Source organism: Cervus elaphus, chromosome 20 (assembly GCF_910594005.1).
Source record: "Cervus elaphus chromosome 20, mCerEla1.1, whole genome shotgun sequence".
Taxonomy (NCBI): domain Eukaryota; kingdom Metazoa; phylum Chordata; class Mammalia; order Artiodactyla; family Cervidae; genus Cervus; species Cervus elaphus.
This window is the reverse complement of record NC_057834.1, coordinates 128,191,072-128,218,112: the sequence shown is the minus strand read 5'-3', so window position 1 is coordinate 128,218,112 and position 27,041 is coordinate 128,191,072. Positions and strand designations below refer to the sequence as shown.

The 27,041-nt window shown below is 50.0% G+C and overlaps 1 protein-coding gene across 1 annotated transcript in view; it reads right to left on the bottom strand.

Annotated features, from left to right (window-relative positions):
- The window catches only part of EPHA10 (EPH receptor A10), a 46,327-nt gene that overhangs the window by 3,292 nt on the left and 15,994 nt on the right, over positions 1 to 27,041 (bottom strand). Inside the window, exons 6-15 of the mRNA XM_043878285.1 lie at positions 14,627 to 14,760; positions 12,071 to 12,242; positions 7,581 to 7,689; positions 3,992 to 4,053; positions 3,304 to 3,429; positions 2,072 to 2,257; positions 1,567 to 1,628; positions 1,126 to 1,329; positions 739 to 888; positions 299 to 492 (exon numbers count right to left, since the gene is read on the bottom strand). Coding sequence (XP_043734220.1) covers positions 299 to 492; positions 739 to 888; positions 1,126 to 1,329; positions 1,567 to 1,628; positions 2,072 to 2,257; positions 3,304 to 3,429; positions 3,992 to 4,053; positions 7,581 to 7,689; positions 12,071 to 12,242; positions 14,627 to 14,760 — 1,399 coding nt within the window. The remainder of the gene's footprint in view (positions 1 to 298; positions 493 to 738; positions 889 to 1,125; positions 1,330 to 1,566; positions 1,629 to 2,071; positions 2,258 to 3,303; positions 3,430 to 3,991; positions 4,054 to 7,580; positions 7,690 to 12,070; positions 12,243 to 14,626; positions 14,761 to 27,041) is intronic.

Genomic DNA, 27,041 nt, shown 5'->3' with positions numbered 1-27,041 from the left:
GAACTACAGATTTGTTAGGACTATCACCACATTTACTTACGTGGTCACTGTACCCGGGATACGTGGGGCAAAACCCAGGGCAAGCAGAAATGACTGGGATGAAAAGCTGTATGTGCCTGAGGCGGGTGGGAGTATTAGATCTGCCTGGGGCAGCTGAGCGAGCTGTCGTATCTGCACAGGTGGGGGAGGACAGGAGGGTGGCTGGACCTGGGGTGGGAGGGCATGCGCGGACAGGTGAGAGCCCAGCGGGCCCGGCACAGTGGGGAAGGCCCCTGGGACGGGTGAGGGGACGCCGTACCTGGCACCGGTGGTGTCGGCACACCTCGGGGGCTCTGGGTCCTGCAACATCTTGCTCAGGAGGCCGTGGATCTGGGAGAACCTGGGCCGCTCGCCGGGGTCCTTCTGCCAGCAGTCAAGCATCAGCCGGTGCAGCGGGGAAGGGCAGTTCCTGGGGGGCGGCAGCCGGAAGCCATCCTCCACGGCCTTGATCACCTAGGCCGTGGGGCGGCGGGGAGTGGTGGGCAGACAGGAGGTTTTAGGTTCCCCAGTACACACACTTACCCCATCCCCAGGAAGACTCAAATGGTGGCCAGGCAGGGACAGGAAACAACAGACAGTGAAGAGGGGCCTGGGGCTAAGAGGTCAAGGGTTCGTGGGCAGAGGTCAGGGAGCTGGGGCCTGAGGTCAGAGGGCAACAGGATCGGAAGGCAAGGAGCTGGAGCCACCCCGGTCACTCACATCTTGGCCAGACATGTCCCAGTAGGGCCGCTCCCCGAAGGCCATCACCTCCCACATGACGACACCGAAGCTCCACACGTCACTGGCGGAGCTGAAGTGGCCAAACTGAAGCGTCTCGGGGGCGGCCCACAGCGCCGGGCTCCGGCCACTCTGCAGGCAGGCGGGCCAGCCGGTCAGGGGCAGAGGGGCCGGAGTCGCAGCCAGCATTCCCCACCTGCAGAGCGCCACGGGACCCAGCCCCACCTGCCGTGCCCCCAGCTGCTCATCTAAGGGAGAACCCACAAGGGGACCGCAGGCGAGGCCTATGCTGGCGTGGACAGCGGGAGGGAGGGGCGGGAGTGACCCTGCCACAGCCGGGAAGGGGGACGCGGGGGAGGGCTCCCTCACCATGGTGGTGTAGACCGCCTCTGCTCGGTCCCGGGGGCCCCGGCCGAAGCCAGAGATCTTGCAGACGAGCTCGCTGCTGACCAGCACCCGGCGCGCCGCCAGGCCCCGGTGGACGTAGCCCATTTCCGACAGGTACTTCATGGCCGACGCCAGGCCGGGCAGCAGCCCCATCAGCTGCGCGGCCACCAGCTGGCCCTCATGCCGCTGGGAGGGAGGAGGAGACGGAAGCCTGGCTGCACCCTTGCTTCCCTGGTGCTGTGTGACCCCAGGGAACTCACTGGCCTGCTCTGGGCTTCGGTCGGGCCGTGTCACCTGCCAGGTCAGCCTGGCCAGAGGGCATCTCTACAGAGGATGAGGCCGACCCCAAGTCCCACCAAAGGGAAAAGTGAGGGACCAAGAGAACCACGGTCATCGGTAGCCCCTGGGGCCCAGGCCACTCACCCTGAGGAAGCCATCCAGGGCCCCATGGCTCATGTATTCGGTGACAATCATCAAGGTGCTTCCTGTGGTCAGGGAGGGGGACACACACGCTCAGGTGCCTGCTGCCCTCTGTGAGCACACGTGCTCCCCACTCCCCACCCCGCACCAAGGTGGCCAGGACCAAGGCCCAGCTCCTTGCGTCTCGCCACCCTCCTGCCTGCCCTCTTCTGCTGAACAGCCGGAGAGGTGGCATCTGAGGGGGACAAAGGCCAAGGTGAGGATGCGCAGCAAGTAAGCCAGGGGACATCACCAGGGATGCACCCCTGGAGTGTCACCACGCATCCAGAGATCACGCAGGGTCAGAGGCCACGTGAGTCAGTGATGGAGACCTGAGCTCTCTCCATGCTGGGCCACGTCAGGGCGCCCTCCCATGACTGAGCAAAGAGGGCCTGGGGGCGCAGCAGCCCACCTCCCACACCGCCGGCTCCTCCCCCGCCCCCCCACGCTGGTGGAGCACCGGCCCTACCTCGGGTGACCACGCCCTCCAGTCGTACCACGTGGCTGTGGTCGAACTGGCCCAGGGTGAGGGCCTCGGCCAGGAAGCTGAGCCTCTGCGAGTCGGAGCAGCCCTCCCTCAGCGTGTGCACAGCCACGGGGAGCTCCTGGCGGCCCGGGAGCTGCAGGCAGCCACAGCACAGCTCCCCAAACCGCCCTGGGGGAGAATAGCACCTCAGACACCCCCCGGAGGCCGCTGCCTCGGCCAACCCGGGCAGGGTGAGCAGCATCTGGCTCACAGGCCTTTTCTGGCCTAGGACTCGGGCCTCCTGAGTTCAATCCTGGTGAACTGAGTACTGACCGCCTGATGTGGACTTCTGCTCTGCCCCTCTTCTGGCCTCAGTTTTCTCCTCTGTGAAATGGGGAGTCCTCCCTGCCTCCCTCTGTGGGAAATTTCAAAGCCTCAAAGAGAGGACTATGCATGTGCCCGCACATCAAAGGCGTGCTGGGTGACCATGACATCTATTCCACCACGCTGCCCCTTTCTGGCCTCTGCCCAACAAATCTGCCGACAGTGCTGGGATAGAGTGTTGGGCTCCTGGTGAAAGCGCTGCCATCTCAGCACAGGGGCGGAGGGCTTGCAGACGTGAAGCAAGGAAGCCAGGGCACTGATCACGAGAGCGCACGCACCCGCTAGGAGCCAGACCCTGGGCTGAGTGCTGGGACGCTCCCACATCAGCTCTGAGGCAGATATCATGCCCATTTAACAGATGAGAAACTGAGGCTCAGAGCAGAAGACGGATGAGCCCATCCATCATGAAGCAGTGGAAGAGCCAGGGCTAGAACTCAGGTATGCCTGGACCCCAAGCTTGCAAACGCCCCTTCCCATCGGGCCTTGAAACCCCGGGACCAAACTTCAGCCCGTGGCAGTCTGCAGAGCCAGCCCTGAAAGGGCCTGAAGGGAGAGAGCTCTGACCTTGGGGGCAGGCAAAGGGGAGGAAGGCAGGGTCACAGATTGCTCTGCCACCTCCCTCCCTGGACCCTGTGGGCAGAAGCCCAGCTTGATGTGGAGGCGGGAGCTTCCTGGACAGCATGGGGACTGGATGAAGGCCAGGCCTGCAGAGATGGGGACAGGACTTGGGGTGGAGGCAGGCTAACAGGATAGAGGTGGGGTGGGGTGGAGGAGAAGCTTCCAGGGAGGGCTGGCAGGGGGTGGAGGCAGGGCTTCCCCACAGACAAGGCTTCCCCGGGTGCCCAGTTTGCCTGTTCCAAGGCTCTTCTCCAGCGTGACACTTTTCGCATCCAGCTCCTTGGCAAACAGATGCACGGCCTGCAGCGGGTCCCCACAGCTCTGGGGATCCACAAATGTGCGACGAGTTGGGACTTTGACTGGCAATGAGGAGAAAGAGATGGGAGTGAGGAAAAGGGCCTCAGCAGTTGGAGCAGTGGGGGCGGTGGGGGGGCGGTATGCAAGGAATGAGCACCAAAGAATTGATGCTTTTGAACTGTGGTGTTGGAGGAGACTCTTGAGAGGCCCTTGGACTGCAAGGAGATCCAGCCAGTCCATCCTAAAGGAAATCAGTCCTGAATATTCATTGGAAGGACTGCTGCTGAAGCTGAAACTCCAATACTTTGGCCACATGATGCAAAAAAATGACTCATTAAAAGATCCTGATACTGGGAAAGATTGAAGGCAGGAGGAGAAGAGGACAACAGAGGATGAGATGGTTGGATGGCATCACTGACTCAATGGATATGAGTTTGAGTAAACTCTGGGAGTTGGTGATGGGCAGGGAAGCCTGGTGTGCCGCAGTCCATGGGGTCGCAAAGAGTTGGACGTGACTAAGCAACTGAACTGAACTGAACTGAAGCAAGGGGAGTCAGGAAGAGGACTGAGGAAGTAAGGTGAGGTGGCGCCCGCCCCGCCCCGGGCCAGGCCCAGACAACTCACAGTGGAAATACAGCTCCTCCTCATCGTGGGCGTCCCGACCTCCTTTGCCATAGCTGCAGGGCCTGGGGTAGGGGATGGGAGTGAGGGTGTCCACAGTCATCCTTTGAGCCAGGCTGTCCCAGCCCTTCCCATCTCACCAGCACCCAGGGCAGCACCTCTTTGTCCCAAAACGACAGGGTTTGTGCCCCAGAGGAGGGACTTTCTTGTCCTGCGGGTCTGGAAGCTTCTCCCCCCAGCACACATGTAACCCCAGCCCCAGACCTAACCACTCACCCCCTCCACATTCCTAGTTACTTTCACTTTGAGACTCCATGAATTCTTGCAAATTCAGAGACTTCAAGCCCAAGCCCTGACTTCAAGCCCAAGCTGCCTCCCTGCCTACAGCTGAACACAACAGGCAGGCCTTGTGCCCACGGGCAGCTTCCAGTCTAGTCAAGAAAACAGACCTTGAGAAGGAACCACAAGCCCACTCACAGGTCCGAGCAAAGGAGAAGGGCGGTGCACTGTGGGATCATGTAGCTGAGACAAGGTTGAGACCATCAAGGATGGCTTCCCGAGAGAGAGGCCACCGCGGGCCAAAGGACTGCATCATGATCAACAAAGCCATGGGCTGGCATCCGGGGCCCCCTGAGGCAGGGTCCTGCACATAAAGACTTTGGTTTTATTCTGGGGGTGGGGAAGAGGAGAGCCCCCGGGGGAGGCGGGTTTGAGCAGGGGGGTGCCATGGTTCAATTTGCACTTTAGAAAGATCATCCCAGCTGCTGCTATTGTCCCCGCAGGAGATGGCAGGAGATGGCTCAGGCTATGGGGTGACCATGGATGGAGAAAAGTAAGAGTGACATTGAAGTGACAGGGCCACAGGGCTTGGGGAAGGCTAGAGGTCAGAAAAGGAGAGGGGAAAGTAGGAACCACGGTAGTGTTCCGGCTTGCCCAGCGAAGTCAGGCAGGTACCATTTACCAAGATGGAGCGATGACAAGTTCCTGTCTCGACATTTGAGTTCACAGCACCTCTGGGATAAGCAGGGCTGATCAGTGAGCAGGGAGTTAGCTATGTGTGGCGGGGGTGGGGATGGCAGGGGCCGTTTAGAAGGGTCTGCTCTGGAGATACAAGTTCTGGAGCTGGGGGCATTGTCCAGGGAGAGGAGGGAACCTGAGAAGTGGGATGGGTAACAAGTCTGAGGACCCCCACCATCTAGAGATAGGGAAGAGGAGAGGAGGGCTTCCCCGGTGGCTCAGATGGTAAAGAATCTGCCTGCAGTGCAGGAGATCCGGGTTCCATCTCTGGGTTGGGAAGATCCCCTGGAGAAGGGAATGATTACCCACTTCAGTATTCTTGCCTGGAGAATCCCATGGACAGAGGAGCCTGGTGGGCTACTGTCCATGGGGTCACAAAGAGTTGGACTGAGCGACTAACAGCACAACAGAGAAGGAAGCCACTGAGGAGACTGTGAAAGAACCACCAGAGAAACTGGAGGGAAATAGGAGGGAAATGGGGGGTGGAAGGGAGGGGGTGATGTCACAGGAAACAGGATCAGAAGAGCAAGGTCATGTGAAGACTCAAGGAGGAGAGGTGAGGGAGACTCAAGAGGAATGGCCACATGTCGATACAAGCGGAGGTGATCATGCAGGATGGAGTGGTCATGATGGCGGTCCCCCGCGTGGGCTCTGGAATCTGATGGCATGGACCAGCTCCTAGGACCTTCCCTCGCTGTTCGCAGACCAGGTGGCTGGTTTTCTCTTTAATAAGATGAGGATCAAGACAGCCCTGCCTGATCACACTGGCGCCAAGAGCTTACTAAGCACTCAACAAATGTCAGCCAGCATACAGGGAAGAAGTGGACGTGATCAATAGTAAGGGCCCCTGAGAAGGTGGGAAGGGGTGGTTACAGCCTCAGGTAGAAGGACTGATCCCGGCCGGGAGGGTGGCACTTCCTCTAGAGAAATGGAGGGAGAGGACAGATGCAGAGACAGGCAGGTGTGCAGACTCAGCGGTGCAGATAAAGAGCAGGTGCAGCAGACACGGCTGAGAGAGCGAGCCGCGAGGACCGGCAGTCTGTAGGACACAAGCAGAACTGGGGTGATGGCCCAGGAGACAGGAGAGAGGGTCTGTGGAAACGAAGTCAAAGGCCCCAGAGGCCAAGGGCTGGGGCAGGTTGTCCAATGGCTAGTGAGGTCATCCAGCGTGGGAACAGGACTTCCACGAACATCCGGGAGAGCTGAGGAGGGGTGCAGGGGGCAAGTCCGGGTGGCTGGAGAAGTGGCAGAGAAAGCGAGACAGTTCCACCTGATGACGACACCCCCTGGCGAGAACTGGGGTGAGCCAGGATAGACTGGGAGGGCAAGTGGAGGTGAGCAGCCCACTGTACAGAGCCGGGCACTGCAGAGACGGGGAGCAGAGGAGATGGGCGAGGGACGCTGGGACATGCGTGTTGGAGACGTGTGTCCCTGCCCATCAGTGCTAGACCTGGCAGATTCCCATGTTGGTGCCGTTTGATTTTGAGTAGGTTTTGAAATCCACGCCTGGCCTGCCCCGCCTGCTCTAGTGCAGCAGTCTCCGAGGTGCTCCTGGGCAGCCGCTCCTGTCTTGCAGCCTCTGCCCAAAGATGCCCTTCTGGCTCACCTCTCCCTCATCCTCTCCTGAGCTCACGGCCAACACAAGTTGCTCCCAGCTCCTGTCCATCCCCGCTTTTCTAACAGGTCTCATCTATGGACCTTTAAGCTCCGTGATCAAGGAGATTCTACTCTTGTCCTGCTTTCCTGACTCACCTGGCCAGGGCAGAGCTGGCTCCCAGATCCTCTCCTCCTCAGTCACTTTCAGCGCCTCACTTAAGGCCAAGCAAATAATCCCATCTGAGCCAGATGAAAGCTCGCTGCCCCTCCGGCCCGCAGGCAGTTCCAGGATGCTGACGTGTGGCTCCCGGACCAGCTCATGCCTCTTCTCTTCTCCCCCTACTCCAGCCTGTCACATGCGGCCTTCCCAACCCCTCCAGTCTGCCAACCTCAGCCCCAGCCTGGAACCCACCTGGGGTGCCTCTGCCAGAGGGACTCTATCTTTGCTGAGCCAGACCCAAGCTCCATATCTTTCCCCCTCTGCCCATCCCCTCTCTCTGCCCACTCTCCTGCCAGCCTCCTTCCTCTGGGGCTTGAGGGTTTCTGGCATATGAGTTCCCCTCCCTGTTCTCCCTGCTCCCACACACATACACACACACACACACACACAGTTTCTGCCTTTCTTCCCTCTGCCTCTGTTCAAGGGCCTCCAGATCCCTTGGGGGCAGGGGCTGGGGGCCTTTGAGCGCCTCAGGAGGCTCCCAATCACACCGGAGCAGCCGGAGCTTGATTCCCTCCGCAGCGATGCCTTCTGACATTTAATGAGTGAAGAAGCTAAATCCCCTTCATCCCACAGCAGCTGAGCAGGAGCAGGGCGTGGGGGGAGGGGCCAGGACAGCACCAGTCAGGCCTGTCTCTACATGGCGGTATGCTCCCACGGTGCAAATCCGCACGTGTGCAAATGCAGATACAGGTACAGGCGCCTGAGGGCAGGGACACAGCCCGCCAGGGGACAGCCAGGCTGGGACCAGTCACCTACCTCCTCCAAATGGCCAGCACACTCATCACAGAGCCCAGGACGAGGAGGGCCGAGATGGTCACCACGGTGACGACGACCGCGGGGCTCTGGTCCTTGGACCCGGAGGTGGCTGGGAGGAAAACCACGAGGTTGAGAGAGGCAGAGGACCAGGCTCCCGGGTAAGCCCCAGAACAGATGCCTGTCCTCACCCCACAGCAGGATTTCCACAGCACCTCCACCCTCGGCCCGGCCTCCCAGCGGCCAGGGACCAAGGCTGCCCCCACCAACCGCAGTGGCACCTGGAGCTTCGTCCTTTCCCAGGGCGGGGCACTCCTACTGCAGCCCAGCTCAGAGAGAGGAGCGGGCGTCCAGACAGGCAGACTCGGGCCTTCCTTTTTGCCTTATAGATGCACAAGGACAGTGGCTCTGCAGGGGCATGGCCTTTTCTCTGAGCTCCCCAACCCCAATCTAGAACTGCCATCAACAATTTTTGTTGTTGTTCAGTTGCTAGTCACGTCCGACTCTTTACAACCCCATGGCTGTAGCACGCCCAGGCTCCCCTGTCCTCCACTATCTCCTGGAGTTTGCTCAAATTCATGTCCAATGAGCCAGTGAAGCTACCTAACCACCTCATCCTCTCTAACAATAATAATGATGAATTAACATTTAATGCACACTTATGTGCCGTAACTAAACAATCCTGTTTCATCATCACAAGAAGCCAGGAAAGTGAACTATCCCCATTTTACAGCTGAGGAAACTGACATCGAGAAAAGTTGTGTAATTTGCCCAAGGTCACAAAGCCAATAAACAGTGACCCTAAGATTCAAACCTGATTCCCAAAGCCTCTGCACTGAACTATTTCTCCAGCAGAGGAGCCAAGAGGACCCCAGGCCCTCAGCCCCATCCACTCATCCATCCATCCAACCCATGTGCCAGGCTGGCAGTGGTCCTGGGGAGTCAGCAATGGATGAGCCAGAATCCCTGCCCTGGAGGGGTGTACCGACCAGCAGGGGAGACAGAAATGAAAAATCAATGGGAAAAAGAAACAGAAACAGGAGCAGAGCTGAGCAGAGGCACAATCATTTCTTCCTAAAGCCAATGAGGAAGGCTTTGCAGAAGAGGCATCATCTGCACTGGACCTGGAAGATGGACAGGGTTGTTGATGATGCTTAGACGCACTTGCTGGGTCTGGAAAACAACAGGGAATCCCATGTGGCTGGAAAGCAGGCTGCATGGAGGCAGAAATGCAAGATATGAAGAGATAAAGCTGGAAGGCAGGAAGATGAAGGGAACTGGGGGAGGAGACAGAACCAGAAGGGCCTTGAATGCTAGGCCAGGATGATGAGCTTTATCTTGAGGGTATCAGGGAGCCCAGAGCAGTGGACAGAGTTCCTTCCCACAAGGAAAGGAATGAGGGAATCTGCTGGGTCAGGAGTGGGGAGGGAGAGGAGGTGCTTGGAAGAGATAAAGGTTTGGGATAACTGTCAGGAATGGGGAAGATGCTATACAGCCCTGACGAATAAACTGGGATTAGAAAAAGACACTTTAAAAATACAAATAATAAAAAAAGAAAAAGAAAAAGACACTTTAGCAGGCAGCCTTGGCAAGGGATGATAGAGGAGATCCAGTCCTGGGGACAGTGGGGTGGGTGCAAAATAATGTCTGGGGAACGGGGGCCAGCAGGGCTGGAGAGCGCTTCAGCCAGGAGAGTCCACGGAGGCTGGGGAGAGATGATCGTGGGGCCAGGAGGGGCTGGGAGCCCGACAGATGCGGTCAGATCCCAAGAGCTGCTATTAGGACGCCACACAGCAAGTGAGGAAGAGCGACAGGAGAGAAAGGGAGGGTCAGAGGCCAACAAGGTCAGGGTCAAAGAACAGATTTCAGAGATGGGGAATAGGGTCCCGGGCCTGGCTGGTGGCAGAAGACGGAACAGTTGCCAAGGACTGTTTGAAACGAGCTGTCCTGGTGGACACAGAATTGGAGGATGCAGAGAAAATCGGTGTGGCCAGCGGCCTCTGAGATGGCCCTGCAGGATTCTCCACACCCTGGGAGAAAGGGAGGGTCAGAGGCCAACAAGGTCAGGGTCAAAGAACAGATTTCAGAGATGGGGAATAGGGTCCCGGGCCTGGCTGGTGGCAGAAGACGGAACAGTTGCCAAGGACTGTTTGAAATGAGCCGTCCTGGTGGACACAGAATTGGAGGATGCAGAGAAAATCGGTGTGGCCAGCGGCCTCTGAGATGGCCCTGCAGGATTCTCCACACCCTGGTGTTCCTTCCCCCATGAGCCTGGGCTGAACACAGTCATTCACTTCTAATGAACAGAATACAGCACAAGTGATGGGATGTTACCACCATGATTAGGTTACAAGAGATCAGCTTCTGTCTTGGGCGCCCTCTTGCTCCCTCTCTCTCTCACAGTCTCTACAAGAATCTAGCTGCTGGGTTATGAGCAGCCCTTGGAGAAGCCTGGGAATCTTGTGCCTGCCTCCAGCAAGCAGCCAGCAAGAGCCCAACTAGGGAAGCACACACTCCTTCCCTCAGGTCCCCTCCACTCCACCCCAGGTAAGCCTGGAGATGATCGCAGCCTAGGGGACACCGGGACTGCAGTGAGGGGCCTTACCCAAGGGGCACCCAGCTACGCCATGCGCATATCCCTGACCCCCAGAAACCACGAGATGATGAATGAAGGTTGTTTTTGGCTGTTGAGTTTGAGGGTAATTTGCCACACAGCAGTGGTTTAACTAGTACGCCGGTGCAGCCTGGTCCTCCTCGTGATCTTGACTTGGGGTCACAGCTCACTGGAAAAAGGGCTCTGCGATTGGGGAACTGCTCTCTGCAGCCAGGGCCACAGCAGAGGCCAGGCGCTGAGCAGCGTGTGTGCTCAGCCAACTCCGACTCTGACAGCCGACTCGGTGCTCTGCCGACTGTGTGCGCTCAGTAGCTCATTTGGGTCCGACTCTTTGTGGCCCCATGGACAGCAGCCCGCCAAGCTCCTCTGTCCAAGGGATTTCCCAGGCAAGAATACTGGAGTGGGCTGCCATTTCCTTCTCCAGGGGATCTTCCAGACCCAGGGATCCACTGACAGAGAAGCACCAGATTAACAGAACTCATCAGTCCTCTTCAACTACGGGCCCCCAGCGCCCACCCTCCACCACATCCACTCCAGCCCAACTCATGAGCCTCTGTTCTGATGCCTCTCACGCTCCAAGATGCCTTCCCTGCCCACCTCCCCACGGAGAACTCCAACGTTCCCCAGCCTTCAAGACCCAGCTCTAATCCCCTCTCACCAGCACCTGGCTGGGGTCTGGCACAGACAGGCATTCGAGCAAGAAGTGCTGTCTCCTTCCCAGAAGGCAAACTCCCTCAACACTTTATCTCCACCTCCCTCTGGGCTCAGAACTCTTTCTATCTTGGATTCAACTCGTGTAACAGGTTGGAAAGAATTATTATCTTGACAGCTGGTGCCAGGATGCCTCTTAGGGCAAACTGCCTTTTGTCCAGGAAAAATACTTTCATGAGCTGCTCGGGGTAGATAGGGGTGAGATCCTGAGGGCTGGGTTAGTGGCAGGAGACCAGAAGAAAGCACTAGATGCTCTGTGCACATCAGGAAGGGTCCTGGGGGGTTGGGGAGTTGGGGGGTGGGGGGGAGGAGGAACCAGGGCAGGGAAGCCAGGGGAGGAGGGGTGGTACCGCACCATGGCCAAGAGCTGGAACTGTTTTAGGATCAGGAATATCTGATGTTCAGTTCTTGTTTTGCTTTGTTTTGATAACAACTTTATTGAGAAATTATTCTCACACCATACAATTCGCCCATTCAAAGTGTGCAGTTCTCGGTATTTTGTTGGTTTGTTTGCCTTTGGCCGCACCACGCAGCTTGTGGGATCTTAGTTCTCTGACCAGGGATTGAACCCAGGCCCCAGCAGTGAAAGCTCGGAGCCTTAACCACTTCTGGTGTTTTTGTTTGGTTTATTGCTGCAGGTGACACTCCCTTGGTGTGCCCCAACCCTCAGGGAAGGCTGGATGCTGGGGTGACGGACATCAGGGCCTGGCAGTCCAGAGGGTAAGCTGGGCTGACCCCTCGGCTTCACACTCTAAGGCGCAGTGGGAAGAGGGACAGTGCCCACGTTTGAGTCTGTGTCACAACAGAGAGAAAGCAGCAGGATGGGAACAAGAATTTAGTGGTCGAAGACAAGAAGTGACCAGGAAAACAAAAGTCCTCCCAAGAAAAGAGAGGAATCTTGGAGAGGGCAGAGGATATGTCCTCGAGACATGGGAGGGAGACACCAGCTGAGACCTGGGTTCCAGCTGTTCATGGATCCCTCCTCTTTGAGTTCTTTCGGGACGGGTACCCAATCGAAGCCATAGTTACTGGATTCCAGTCCCATTCATTCGTTAGGTTGTAACCGAACTGTTCTGCAGCTTCCCTTAATTGCACAGATAACCCCTCAATTTGCCTCCCTGCTCCAGCCCCAGGCTGGGTTTTCTCTCCTCTTGCACATGTCACTTACCCTCCCCTGGGGTCAGCACTTCAATGCTGGGGTTGAAGCTCTGGGTCTCCCAGGAGGGCCCTGGGGAAGCCGCCCGGATCTGAAAGACGTAGCGGGTAGCCGGCTTCAGGTTGGTGACAGTGACCGCAGGTGCCCCTGTCTTCACCGTCGAGTAAGTCTGCTCACTCTGACCCTGGGGAGGGACAGAGACACATGAGGCCCAGACCCAGGGCTGGCCCCATGCTCCTGGGAGAACGTGGGCGGAAGGGGTAGGGAGGTGGCAGAGGTACCCTGAGGGGAGGAGCCGGGGCTGCTGGAATAACTCCACTCACCTTGGGGGGAATCACACAGCTTTCTTCCAGAAGATCCCCAGCCCCTTTCTCCACCACGACTTTCCACCTATACTCGGTAGTACCTTAACTGAGAACAGCCCCACCTCCAAGTAAGAAAAGATGCTGGCCTTCTCAGGGATGCTAGGATGAAGGTCCTGGGGCCTGGCAGTCTAGAGAAGGAGCTACACCTGACCCCTCAGAGGACAGAAGAAGGAAATGAGCCCTGACACCCACCCGGCCCTTGTTGGCTTTTCTTTTCACAATGTCCTGCAAGGTGTGGATTCACAGATAAGGAATTCGGATCAGAGGGGCTGAGAGGCTCACCCACGGCCCCCCACCAAGGGCCCATTCATTGCCCGCTGCTGGGCTAGACCCTATAGGAGCCGACATCCTCCAGTCCTCACACGAGCACTCCTATCTCCTTGTATAGGTGATGCTCCCATCAGGGAAGGGGCGGGGAGACACCTTCTCAGTTCCTTTAGGTCCCGTGCTCTGTGCACTATGTCATCCTGCCCCCAACACATCCGATAATGGTGCGGCTGGACACGCTGCCATCATTTCATCTCTGCGCACACCCCTTGATGACAGCCCCTGCCACACTCATAGCCCCCAAAGGTGCAGCTCCCCTATACCTGTGGCCCCACTTCTACGGTCCCGGTATTCAGGAATCAGGGCAGACTCTGGCCCAAGCTGGGCCAATCAGAATCTCCCTTCTGGGCGTCTGAACATACCATGGAAAGACAGTGAGGCCCTAGCTGCAGAACTTATAAGCAGGCTTGGGGAGGGGAAGGGAAAAGGGGCTGCCAGCCAAGGCGGCTGCAAGGTGCTAGGAACAACCCTCTCTGCAGAGGAGGTGCGGTTGGTATGGAGAGAACTCAGAGATGAGGGGCTGGTGACTCCTGCCACGCTTCTGGTCCTCAGGCTCCATGAGACGCTCCTGAAGCCTTTCAAACACAGCCCCCTTTGTACTGGCTCCTCTTTTCAAGGGTTTTTGTTCCCAGCAAATTCACACTCCCTGTGGGCCAGGGAGCGTCCACCCAGCTCAGCACTCGGGCTGTATCTATGCTCTGATCCCCGAGTGTCAGTTCAGTGAGCCCTTTCTAAGCAACTGCTGCCTGCCTGGCTCCTTCCCAGTGACCTTTGCTGTGGTCTCCTCGACGTCAGGGACCCCCAGAACCCTGTCCCAGCCGCTTCTCTCATTCAAGCCCCCCTCCCTTGGCCATCCCCTCAGGTCCTCTGGCTTCAGTTACTATCTCTGGGTTGAAAGCCCCCAACTTCCTCTCTCTCTCTCAGCTCACAGCTCTCCAGATTTCTCTTTTCAAAATCTGTTATCTGATTCAGCAAAGAACTCCCTGGAGTCACTGAGGAGGGAGTGAAGTTCTAACACATGTAGTGCTAAATTGAAAGCAAAGTTTTGCTTTAACAAATACAATTGGCACCAGAGTGAGAACAGTTTAACTGTAGATTACCTATCAAATTCAAAGACAATAAACTTATGCAGAAAAGAGATAGTGAATCTGGACCTAAGTCCACTTGTTAAACCACCCTTGAGCTGCAACTATAGACTGATCACAGATACAAGAAGTCAGCCAAAATCAAGAAAAAGTGTCCTAGGAGAATCAACTGGCCCTACAGAGTTTACGATAAGGAACATTGTATACTTTCTCTTAGTATTTGTAAATGATTGGTTACACAGTCTCCACATCAGTAAAATTAAAATGTGAATGCCTACATTCATTGCTGTGAGAGATGGCTGTTAAACATTTATCAGTACATTATTTATCAGCATATTATTTATGCTGAGCTCTGGCACACCACCAGACCTGGCAACATATTCCCACAGTGGTACTTTTCCATAAAATTTGAAACAATATGTCTCTGCGTTCTTTTTCTTAAAAGGGTTGCAAACTATGCACCGAATCCAGCCACAGAAAGTCTGGATCAGCCCCCAGAGGAAGCTTTTCGTCAACTGTAAACACCAGGCATTAGTGGTGAAAATGGACACGATGACGGGTTACCGAAAGAAGACCAGAGGAAAGAGCGAGAGCTGTGTGTCCACGGTGAGGGGCGGCCAGGAAGAAACTCCAGCTGGGGAGGCCGCTTAGGGGGCCAGTGGAGACGTTTAGAGACAAAGCAAAGAGGACTTACTTTGGGAGGGGCTTGTAAAGAAAGGGAAGCCGGCAGAAGAGGGGGACAGATCACAGGTGGCAATGCAACCCCAGGTCCCTCCCAGACCCAGACTCACCTTCTCGAAGTATCTGATCTCATACTCGGTGCCGTTGGCCCCTGGGGCTCCCGCGGGGATGGGTTCCCGCCACGACAGAGACACACTCTGGGGCTCCACTCGGTCCCTGCGGATCTCATCCTCCTCCCATGGCGCTGAAAGTTGAATAATGCGAGGTCCTCTTGGGCACGGGCAGGGGGCTGGAAGGGCAGGGGGGCGGGGGGAGCCAAATGGGGCGGGGCCAAAGGGGCTGTGGGTGGGGCAAGAGGCTCCTGAGGGGCGGGGCCTGAGGGATAGCGTCCTCATGAGGCTAGAGACAGCTCTGACTGCACAGCTCTTGGCTTCCCTGGTTCCGAGCAGGAAAGCAGCAGGCCACGTGCTGCTTGCCCACCCCCTACACTCCAGCTTCCCTTCAGGTGGCTGGTTCTAATTCCCCCAGGCTATTTCTACACGCTCTGTGGCTTGGAGATATTAGAAAGCACAGCAGGCAGGAAGACAAGCTACTCAACTATTCTAATAGTCTGGTCAAGAGGTAATATACTCAAATAAACTAGGAATAGAAGGAAATTACCTCAATAAAATAAAGGCCATATATGAAAAGCTCCAGCTAACATCATACTCAATGGTGAAGAGCTGAGAGCTTTCCTTTGAAGATTAGGAATCTTGCCACTTCTATTTAACACAATCCTGGAAGTCCTAGACAGAGCAATTAGGCAGGGAAAAGAAATAAAAGGCTTCCAGATTGGAATGGAGGAAGTAAAATGATCTCTGTCCACAGATGACATAATCTTATATGTAGAAAACACTAAAGGTTCCACAGAAAAAACTGCTAGCAAAATTGCAGGATACAAAATCAAATCACAGAAAAGCATTCACGTTTCCACCCACTAACAACGAACAATATGAAGTGAAAATCAAGAAAGCAATCCCACTTACTTAAGTTTATTCCTAAATATTAGAAAATAAAAAAGTCTCCTTAACAAATGGTGGTAGGAAAATTGAACACCCACATGAAAAAGAATGAAGTTGGGCCCTTAGTTTACACTACCTACTAAGATGAACTCAAAATGAATTACAGACATAAATGTAAGACCTGAAACTTATAGAAGAAAATATAGAGGAAAAAAGCTTCATGATATTGAATTTGGCAGATTTCTTGAATATGACACAAAAAGCAAAAAGCATAGACAGCAAATGTAAAAACGACAAATGGCCCTACAAACTTAAAAACATCTGGACAATAAAGGAAACAATCAACAGAGAGAACAGGCAACCTATGGAATGGGGGAAATATTTACTAACCGCATATCTGATAAGGGGTTCATGTCCAGAATATAAAAAGGACTCCTTCAATTCAACAATAACAACACCGAACCCCACAAATAACCCAATTTAAAAATGGGCAGGGACTTCCCTGGTGGTCCAGTATTGAGAATCCACCTGCCAGTGCAGCGGACACGGGTTCGATCCCTGCTCCCAGAACACTGCACGTGCAGTGAGGACCGCAGGCCACAACTAGTGAGCATGCGCTCTGGAGCCCGCACGCCACGACTAGTGAGCATGCGCTCTGGAGCCCGTGCTCCGCAACAAGAGAAGCCTCCACAGCGAGAAGCCTGCACGCCGCAACAGAGAGGAGTCCCTGCTCTCATCGACCAGAGAGAGCCCGTGAACAGCAACAAAGACCCAACAGAGCCAAAAATAATAAATAGTAAATTTTTTTTAAATGGGCAGAGAACTTGAATAGACATTTCTCCAAAGATGTGCAAATGGCCAATAAGCACATGAAAAGATGTTCAATATCACTAATCATCAGGGAAATGGAAGTCAAAACTATGAGATATCACCTCGTACCTGTCAGGATCAAAAATAAACAAAAAGCCAGACATAACAAGTGTTAGTGAGGCTGTGGAGAGACTGGAATCCTGTATACTGTTGACCCTGTTGGTGGGAATGTAAATTAGTGCAAACACTATGGAAAACATATGGAGGGTCTTTACAAAAACATAAAAACAGGATCCAACTAGAGATAATCATATTAAGTAAGTCAGAAAGAGAAAGACAAATACCACATGATAGTGCTTACATGCGGAATCTAAAATACGACACAAATAAATCTATCTATGAAACAGAATCTCAGATATGGAAGTCAGACCGGTGGTTGCCACGGTGGGAGAGAGTCTGGAGAGCGGCAGAGTGGGAGGCTAGAGTAGCAGATGTAAGCTTGTGTATAGAGAATGGATAAACAACGAAGTCCTACTGTATAGCACAGGGAACTATCGTCAGTATCCTCCGGTAAACCACAATGGAAACGAGTACTTCTTACATGTATATAACTGAATCACTTTACCGTAGAGCAGAAACTAACATTGTGAATCAACTATACTTCAACAAAAATATTGATAAAAACAAAATAAAGATAGAACTACCATGTGATCTAGCAATCCCTCTTCTTTTTTTTTTTAGCAATCCCTCTTCTGAGTATATAGCCCAAGGAAACAAAATCACAGTTTTGTACAGACTACTGCACTCTCATGTTCATTGCAGCATTATTGACAACAGCCAAGATACAGAAACAATCTAAGTATCTGCTGACAGGTGAATGGATAAAGACAAAATTGTATACATATATATTTAACGATATGTTATTCAGCCATTTTAAAAAAAAAAGAAATCCTGCCATTAGCAAAAACACAGATGAACCCTGAGGGCATTATGCTAAGCAAAATAAAACAGAGAGACAAATATTGCCTGCTGTCACTTATACATAGAATCTAAAAAAGCCAAACTCAGAGAACAGAGAATAGATTGGATTTTTGCCAAGAGATAGGACATGGGGGAAACAGGGAGATGTTGGTCAAAGATCCAGACTTCCAATTATAAGAAGAATAAAATCTGGGGATCTAGTGTATACCATGGTGCACTTGAAAGCTGCTAAGACAGATCATCAGTGTTCGCACCATGCACAAAATGTAATTATGTGAGAGGATGGATGTGTTAACTAACCTTCCCATGGCAATCATTTCACAATATACACATGCACCAAATCATCACACCTTAGAGTTACAGAGTTATATGTCAATGATGTCTCAAAAAGGCAACAAGAAAAAAAAAAAAAAGGCAGCAAGAAAAAAAAAAGTGATATAGACATACAATGGAATACTACTCAGCTTAAAGAAAGGAAATCCCATCATATGCTACAACATGGATCAACTTTGAGGACATCATGCTGAGTGAAATAAGCCAGTCACAAAGAGACAAATATTGCATGATTCCACTTCTACGTAAGCTATCTAAAGTAACTTAACTCTTAGAAGGTAGAATGTGGTTGCCAGGGTCTGGGAGGATGGGGGAAGAGGAGTTGCTGCTCAAGGAGTATACAGTGCATTTATTTTAATAGTTTGCATTTTGCAAGATGAAAAAGTCTATAGGGGTCTGTTGTACAATGACATGCATACAGTTAATGCTACTGTACTGTACACTAAAAATGGTTAATTTGGTAAATTTCCTGTTATAAAATTTCCTGTTTTTAACCATAATGAAAAAAAAAATAGTAACGCTCAGGTCACACAACCCAAAGCAATTAAATCAGTTTCTGTGAAGTGGGACTCAGGCATTACTATCTTTTTAAAAAGCTTCTTGGTGATTCCAATGTGTGTTGAACAGAGGGTTTCCCAAGAGAAGACGCTAGGAAAGTTGATGGGTAAGTGGTTCCAAGGGCTTCCCTGATGGCTCAGCCGGCAAAGAATCAACCTGCAATGCAGGAGACACAGGAGACGCGGGTTCAATTCCTGGGTCGGGAAGATCCCCTGAAGGAGGGCATGAACACCCACTCCAGCATTCTTGCCTGGAGAATCCCATGGACAGAGGAGCCTGGCGGGCTACAGTCCATGTGGTCACAAAGAGTCAGACACAAGCAACTAACCCCACAAGTGGTTCCAAGGCTCACAAGAGGTATCCAGGAGGGAGATGGAGATCTGAGAGCCATTTGAAGGAGATTTGATGAAACTGCCCAGGGCAATTGCAGAAAGGGAGAGAAGGCAAAGCTATCAGGAAACAAGCCCAAGAAATGACCACACTTAAGAGGCAGGCAAAGAAAGAGCAGCTTGGGAAGGAGGAGCCAAAGAGAGGAGAGGAAAAACTAGGAACAAACGAGGCTACAGAAACCCAGGAAAAATAACATTTAGGAAGGTTCCTGCTTGACTCTTCCTGTTGTTAGCTACTGGTCCACAAGCAAGAGCCTCAGTTTCCTTACATGTAGATAGGAAACAATAATGACCTCTTAATACTTGCCTTGAGAATTTTATGAATTAATAACATATAAAGAGCTTAGCACTATACTTGACATAGAACAAGCACTCAATACCACGCTTACCAACAAAAGGAGATGCTGGTTGGCAGTGTCATATGCAGAGCAAAGACAGGTAACAAAACAATTCAAAGTGCCACTGGCTTTAACAATGTGGAGGTTCCTAGTGTCTTCAGGGCATTCAGAGGAAGTAGACAGCAGGAAGTAGCCACAGGACTGGAATAGGTCAGTTTTCATTTCAACCCTAAAGAAGGGAAATGCCAAAGAATGTTCAAACATTCTCTGAATGTACAATTGCACTCATTTCATATGCTAGCAAGGTTATGCTCAAAATCCTTCAGGCTAGGTTTCAGCAGTAAGTGCACCAAGAACTTTCAGATGTACAGGCTGGGTTTAGAAAAGGCAGAGGAACCGAAGATCAGATTGCCAACATTTGCTGGATCATGTAGAAAGCAAGGGAATTCCAGAAAAACATCTACTTCTGCTTCACTGACTATGCTAAAGCCTTTGACTGTGAGAATCACAAGAAACTGGAAAACTCTTAAAAGAGACGGGAATACCAGACCATCTTATCTGTCTCCTGAGAAACCTGTATTTGGGTCAAGAAGCAACAGTTAGAACCAGACATGGAACAGAATGGTTCAAAATTGGGAGAGGAGTACACCAAGGCTGTATATTGTCATCCTGCTTATTTAACTTCTATGCAGAGTAGTCCAAAATGCTGGGCTGCATGAATCACAAGCCAGGATCAAAACTGACAGAAGAAATATCAACAACCTCAGATATGCAGATGTTACCACTCTAGTGGCAGAAAGTGAAGAGGAACTAAAGAGCCTCTTGATGAGAGTGAAAGAGGAGAGTGAAAAAGCTGGCTTAAAACTCAACATTCAAAAAAAGAAGATCATGGCATCTAGTCCCATAACTTCATGGCAAATAGAAGGGGGAAAAGTGGAAGCAGTGACAGATTTTATTTTCTTGGGCTCCAAAATCGCTGTGGATGGTGATTGCAGCTATGAAATTAAAAGACACTTGCTTCTTGGAAAGAAAGCTATGACAAACAAAGACAGTATATCAAAAAGCAGAGACATCACTTTGCTGACAAAGGTCCACATAGTGAAAGCTATGGTTTTCCCAGTAGTCATGAACAGATGTGAGAGTTGGACTGTAAAGAAGGTTGAGTGCCAAAGAATTGATGCTTTCAAATTGTGGTGCTGGAGACCTGTGAGAGTCCCTTGGACTGCAAGGAGATCAAACCAGTCAATCATAAAGGAAATCAACCCTCGATATTCACTGTAAGGACTGATACTAAAGCTGAATCTCTAGTACTTTGACCACCTGATGCAAAGAGCAAACTCATTGGATTCTGATGCTGGGAAAGACTGAACGCAAATGGAGAAGGGGTGGTAGAGGATGAGATGGTTAGATAGTACCACCACGTCCAATTCAATGGACATGAATTTGAGCAAACTTTGGGAGATAGCGAAGGACTGAGGAGCCTGGTGTGCTGCAGTCCATGAGGTCACAAAGAGTTGGACACAACTTAGTGACTGAACAACAACAAAACAGCAGGTAGCAAGGAGTCAAGGAAATGGAGACAAGGGCGTAAGGAGCTGTTTCTGAAAAGCATATAAACATGGCTTCCAGTTTTAAATGGTCACCATCTAACAGCCCCCATTAATTGCTCTCTCTTCCAAATTCTAATTAAAACCTAAATATATGGAAAATGTAGAAATGTCACCATAAATGAGTCTTGACAGCTGATTGCCAGAATGGGAGGATGGGGAGTAGAGTGGCATATTTCCACCTATGATAAAGCCAGTGGGACTGGACTGAAAAATACAATTGCAGTGAACCCCCAGGCTATGCTGCCCACAGAGTGACATTGCCTCCCATCCTAAAAATAACTTGAAAGATCCTTTATCCTTCCTCCCACTGTCTGACCCTTTTTTTTTTTTTTTTAAAGCAAGGTTTTGTCGACTGGACAATGAGCACACAGCCATCACTTCACTGCGTAGTTGCTTCCGCTGTCCCCTGAGAGGGCCTCTCAGCCTAGATACACTTGGAGATGGCAGCTCCCAGAAAAGATGCAGGCACAAAGGGAAGAGGAGTGATGAGACATCCTAGGAAGGGATGCAACCTCTTGTAGATACAGGAGGGCAGAGATAGGAAAGAGCCAGGAATGCCATTTTTTAAAACTACATCTTCTGAATGTTATCAGATGGCCAGGATATAGAGACAGGAGAAGGTTCCATTTCAGCCCTGCAGAGTGACATTAGATGAAAGCCTGATAAACCCTGAGAACGAAGCTAAAAACAGAGCCCCAGCACCTGCTCTCCCACCGTACATTTGTGATGCGGTTCAGCCAGCACCCAAGTGGGGCCAAGAGTCCAGCAGACACTGGCTGTTCAACAGCCATGCCCCACTTTCCTGTTGACCAAGCCCAGTTTTGGATTCAGGGTCTACTGTCTCCCCTCAGATGATTCGGGTTGATTCTGATTGTCCTAAAACATTCATGGGCACTCATTCCCTTTGCCAATAATTGGATCAAGGTTGGATTCATAATCCAATTCTGGCCAAGAAAAGGAGAAATCACCTAAAAGGAGGAGGGATTCTGGGAAAGGTTACTTTAAAAAAAAAAAAGTGTTTATGAATTTGTTACAATTTTGCTTCTGCTTTTTTAAGTTTTGGTTTTTTGGTTGCGAGGCATGGGGGATCTTAGCTCCCCAACCCAGGATGGAACCCATATCCCGTGCACTAGAATGCAAAGTCTCAACCACTACACCACCAGGGAAGTGCCTGGGAAAGCCTTCCTGCTCTTAAAAAGACACCAACAAGGAAGAAACAGTTATTTATCTGCCCTGCACGGTAGGGATGTGATGTCTGGAGTGGCTATATCCATCTTGCCACCATAAGGGAGCCAGCCTAGGTTATAAGGACAGAAAACTGCAGAGAAAGAAAGAACCTGGGTCCTTGAGAGCACTGTTCAGTTGCTGAATTAACCAAGCTCCAATTTTACTCTTCTTAGGTAAGCTGAGAAGTCGTTTCAGTCAAAGGTCATTTGCACTGAATTGTATTGTTACTTGTGGCTGAAAGCTTCACAAACCAATCCAAAGGACAATTCATGTGTCGTGGTCTTGGTTTGGTTTTTGGGGTTTGGGGGGCTAATATCAGCTATTTCTTTGTTCAAGAATAATTAAAGAGAAAAAAAAAACTAAGAAAATGGGCATATGAAAAAACATTTCTGAATTAGCAAAAAAAAAAGTATTACTCTGAAAACTCAGGAGGAACAGATCTTGAAGAGTGATTAATATGACAGTTAGAAGAACAAGTAAGGAGACTGTTTGGCATCTTCAAGAAAATGAAAGAAAACACAGCCTCTTGAAATAGAAGCAGAAGGCAATGAAGGGAAAACAGATGGAGAAGAAAAAGAAACAGGATGACATGAGATAAAAGTGGAGAAGGTGAGAAACACTTGTAGGGAAACTAAAAATGCGTTAGCAAAATTGAAATATTTAAAAGTCATTATAAGTACATGGAATTTAACAAAATCATAAGCAGAATGGGAAACTTAAACTTCTTAGTCTTTGGAACGTCAAGTAGACAGTAAGAAGGAAATAGAAAAATTGAATAATATAGCACTTAGTATATATGAGGAAAGAGAGAGGGAGAGAGAGAACACTGCAGTACAAAAAAAAGCGAAGTATGCATCGCTTCAAAGTAGCCATGGAATAGTTAAAATGGTCACCATGTCTTAACCCACAAAGAAAACTCCACCAGCTCCTTTAAAATGTAAACACTGCAGGGAATTCCCTGGCAGTCCAGTGGTTAGGACCTGGTGCTTTCACGGCCAGGGCCTGGGTTCAAACCCTACTTGGGGAATTAAGATCCCACAAACCGTGCAGCAAAAAATAAAATAAAATTAAAATGTAAACACTGTACAAATCTCCTTCTCTAAACATGAAGCAGTAAAATCAGAAACAAAAACATAACAAAATAAGTCATCCAGAAGTTAAAATACATTCTCCAAAACACTTTTAGTCAAAATGACAATACTAGAAGAAAACATAGGTACAAATCTTTACTACCTTGATTTAGGCAATGATGTCTTAGATGTGACACCAAAAGCAGAAGCAACTTGAAAAAATAAACTGGACTTGATCAAAATTTAAAATGTTGAGTTTCAAAGGATGGTACTAAGAAAGTGAAGGACAGGGAATCCGCTGATGATCCAATGGTTAGAACTCCATACTTTCACTGCCAAGGGCTCAGACAAAAAAAGAAAGTGGAAGACAGCTAGTTGCCAAGGCAGGGGGTGAGAGGTGGACAAAATGGGTGAAGGTGGTCAAACTGGACAAGTTTACTGTTATAAAATAAATAAGTCCTGGAAATGTAATGTACAGGGTGGTAACCAGTGCGGTGATTACAATTAAAAATACTATATTGTATATTTGAAAATTGCTGAGAGTAGGCCTTAAAAGTTCTCATCATAAGAAAAACAATTCATAACTGTGTGTGGTTATGGACGGTTATGGATGCTCTAGACTTATTGTGGTGGTAACTCTATAGTATATACAAGTATCAAATCATTATGTTGTACACCTAAAATTAAAGTTATATGTCAGTTATGCCTCAATTGCCAAAAAGAAAGTAGGTGACAATCCACAGAGCAAATATTTGCAAATCATGTGTATGATGGTTGTTATGTATGGAATTGTGTTCCGTCAAAAAGATATGTTGAGGTCCTAACACCCAGTACCTCTAGAATGTGACTTTATTTGGAAATATGGTCTTCACAGAGGTAATCAAGTTAACGTGAAGTCATTTAGGTGGGACTTATCCAGTGTGACTGGTGTCCTTCTGAAAGGGAGGAAGTTCAGACACAGAGGCAGGCACTGATGGAGGGGAGATGACATGAAGACATATGTGGAAAAGAAGGCCATGTGACTGGAGTGATGGATCTGTGAACCAAGGAAGGCCAAGGACTGCCAGCTAATTCCAAGGGCTGGAAGGAAGGAACCCTTCTCCCCTGCAACAGTCACACAGAGCATGGCCCTGCTGACACCGTGATTTCAAACTTCTCGCTTCCAGAAGTGTGAACCAATAAGTTTGTTTTAAATCATCCAACTTTTAGAAATTTGTTACAGCAATCTGAGGAAGTAATACAAAGGTATCCAGAATATATGGATATATTAAACAAACAAACAAAAAAAACAACTCTTATAACTCAATGACGAAAAGAAAACCCAGCACATTGAAAAGAGGTTCAACATCCGTAGTCATTACAGAAAAATAAACTGAAACCCCAGTGAGGTAGCACTTCACATCGACTAGGATGGCTGTAATCAGCAAGACAAGCAAGTGTTGGTGAGGATGTGGAGAAACTGGAACCTTTGTACATTGCTGGTGGGAATGTAAAATGGTACAGTTGCTTTGGAAGACAGTTTGGCATGCCTCAAAAAGTTAAGCAGCTCCTCAAAAAGATTTTTTCAAAGTTTCCATATATATTGGTCTATGCAGGCTGCCATAACAAGATACTACAGACTGGGTAGCTTAAATAACAAAAATTTATTTTCTTACAGTTCTAAAGACTAGAAATTCCAGATGATGCTCGCAGATTCATATTTGTATTCTGGTAAGGGTTCTCTTCCTGACTTGCTCCCAGCCACCTTCTTGCTGTATCCTCACCTGTCCTTTCCCCTGTGTATGGATAAAGGGCATAAATGAGTTCTGGTGTGTGTTCCTCTTCTTGGAAGGACACCTTGTAAGTCCCTGGGATTCAGGCCTCTCCCTTATGATCTCACTGTTGTTGTTCAGTTGCTAGCTCAGTTCACTTCAGTTCAGTTGCTCAGTCATATCCGACTCTTTGCGACCCCATGAATCACAGTACACCAGGCCTCCCTGTCCATCACCAACTCCCAGAGTCTACCCAAACCCATGTCCATCGAGTTGGTGATGCCATCCAGCCATCTCATCCTCTGTCGTCCCCTTCTCCTCCTTCCCCCAATCCCTCCCAACATCAGGGGCTTTTCCAAAGAGTCAACTCTTCGCATGAGGTGGCCAAAGTACTGGAGTTTCAGCTTCAGCATCAGTCCTTCCAATGAACACCCAGGACTGATCTCCTTTAGGATGGACTGGTTGGATCTCCTTGCAGTCCAAGGGACTCTCAAGAGTCTTCTCCAACACCACAGCTCAAAAGCATCAATTTTTCGGCGCTCAGCTTTCTTCACAGTCCAACTCCCACATCCATACATGACCACTGGAAAAACCATAGCCTTGACCAGACGTACCTTTGTTGGCAAAGTAATGTCTCTGCTTCTTAATATGCTATCTAGGTTGGTCATAACTTTCCTTCCAAGGAGTAAGCATCTTTTAATTTCATGGCTGCAATCACCATCTCCAGTGATTTTGGAACCCCCCAAAATAAAGTCTGACACTGTTTCCACTGTTTCCCCATCTATTTCCCACGAAGTGATGGGACCATGATCTTAGTTTTCTTACTGTTGAGCTTTAAGCCAACTTTTTCACTCTCCTCTTTCACTTTCATCAAGATGCTTTTTAGTTCCTCTCACTTTCTGCCATAAGAGTGGTGTCATCTGAATATCTGAGGTTATTGATATTTCTCCCGGCAATCTTGACTCCAGCTTGTGCTTCTTCCAGCCCAGCGTTTCTCATAATGTACTCTGCATATAAGTTAAATAAGCAGGGTGACAATATACAGCCTTGATGTACTCCTTTTCCTATTTGGAACCAGTCTGTTGTACCATGTCCAGTTCTAACTGTTGCTTCCTGACCTGCATATAGGTTTCTCAAGAGGCAGGTCAGGTGGTCTGGTATGCCCATCTCTTTCAGAATTTTCCACAGTTTATTGTGATCCACACAGTCAAAGGCTCTGGCATAGTCAATAAAGCAGAAATAGATGTTTTTCTGGAACTCTCTTGCTTTTTTGATGATCCAGCAGATGTTGGCAATTTGATCTCTTTTTCCTCTGCCTTTTCTAAAACCAGCTTGAACATCTGGAAGTTCACGGTTCACATATTGCTGAAGCCTGGCTTGGAGAATTTTGAGCATTACTTGACTAGCATGTGAGATGAGTGCAATTGTGCGGTAGTTTAGAGCATTCTTTGGGATTGGAATGAAAACTGACCTTTTCCAGTCCTGTGGCCACTGCTGAGTTTTCCAAATTTGCTGGCATATTGAGTGCAGCACTTTCACAGTATCATCCTTCAGCATTTGAAATAGCTCAACTGGAATTCCATCACTTCCACTAGCTTTGTTCGTAGTGATGCTTTCCAAGGCCCGCCTGACTTCACATTCCAGGATGTCTGGCTCTAGGTGAGTGATCACACCATTGCGATTATCTGGGTCATGAAGATCTTTTTTGTACAGTTCCTCTGTGTATTCTTGCCACCTCTTCTTAATATCTTCTGCTTCTGTTAGGTCCATACCATTTCTGTCCTTTATTGAACCCATCTTTGCATGAAATGTTCCCTTGGTATCTCTAATTTTCTTGAAGAGATCTCTAGTCTTTCCCATTCTGTTGTTTTCCTCTATTTCTTTGCACTGATCGCTGAGGAAGGCTTTCTTATCTCTCCTTGCTCTTCTTTGGAACTCTGCATTCAAATGGGAATATCTTTCCTTTTCTCTTCTCTTCTCTTCACAGCTATTTGTAAGGCCTCCTCAGACAACCATTTTGCCTTTTTGCATTTCTTTTCCATGAGGATGGTCCTGATGCCTGTCTCCTGTACAATGTCACGAACCTCCATCCATAGTTCATCAGGCACTCTATCAGATCTAGTCCCTTAAATCTATTTCTCACTTCTGCTGTATAGTCATAAGGGATTTGATTTAGGTCATACCTGAATGGTCTAGTGGTTTTCCCTACTTTCTTCAATTTAAGTCTGAATTTGGCAATAAGGAGTTCATGATCTGAGCCACAGTCAGCTCCCCGTCTTGTTTTTGCTGACTGTATAGAGCTTCTCCATCTTTGGCTGCAAAGAATATAATCAATCTGATTTCGGTGTTGACCATCTGGTGATGTCCATGTGTAGAGTCTTCTCTTGTGTTGTTGGAAGAGCGTGTTTGCTATGACCAATGCGTTCTCTTGGCAAAACTCTATTAGCCTTTGCCCTG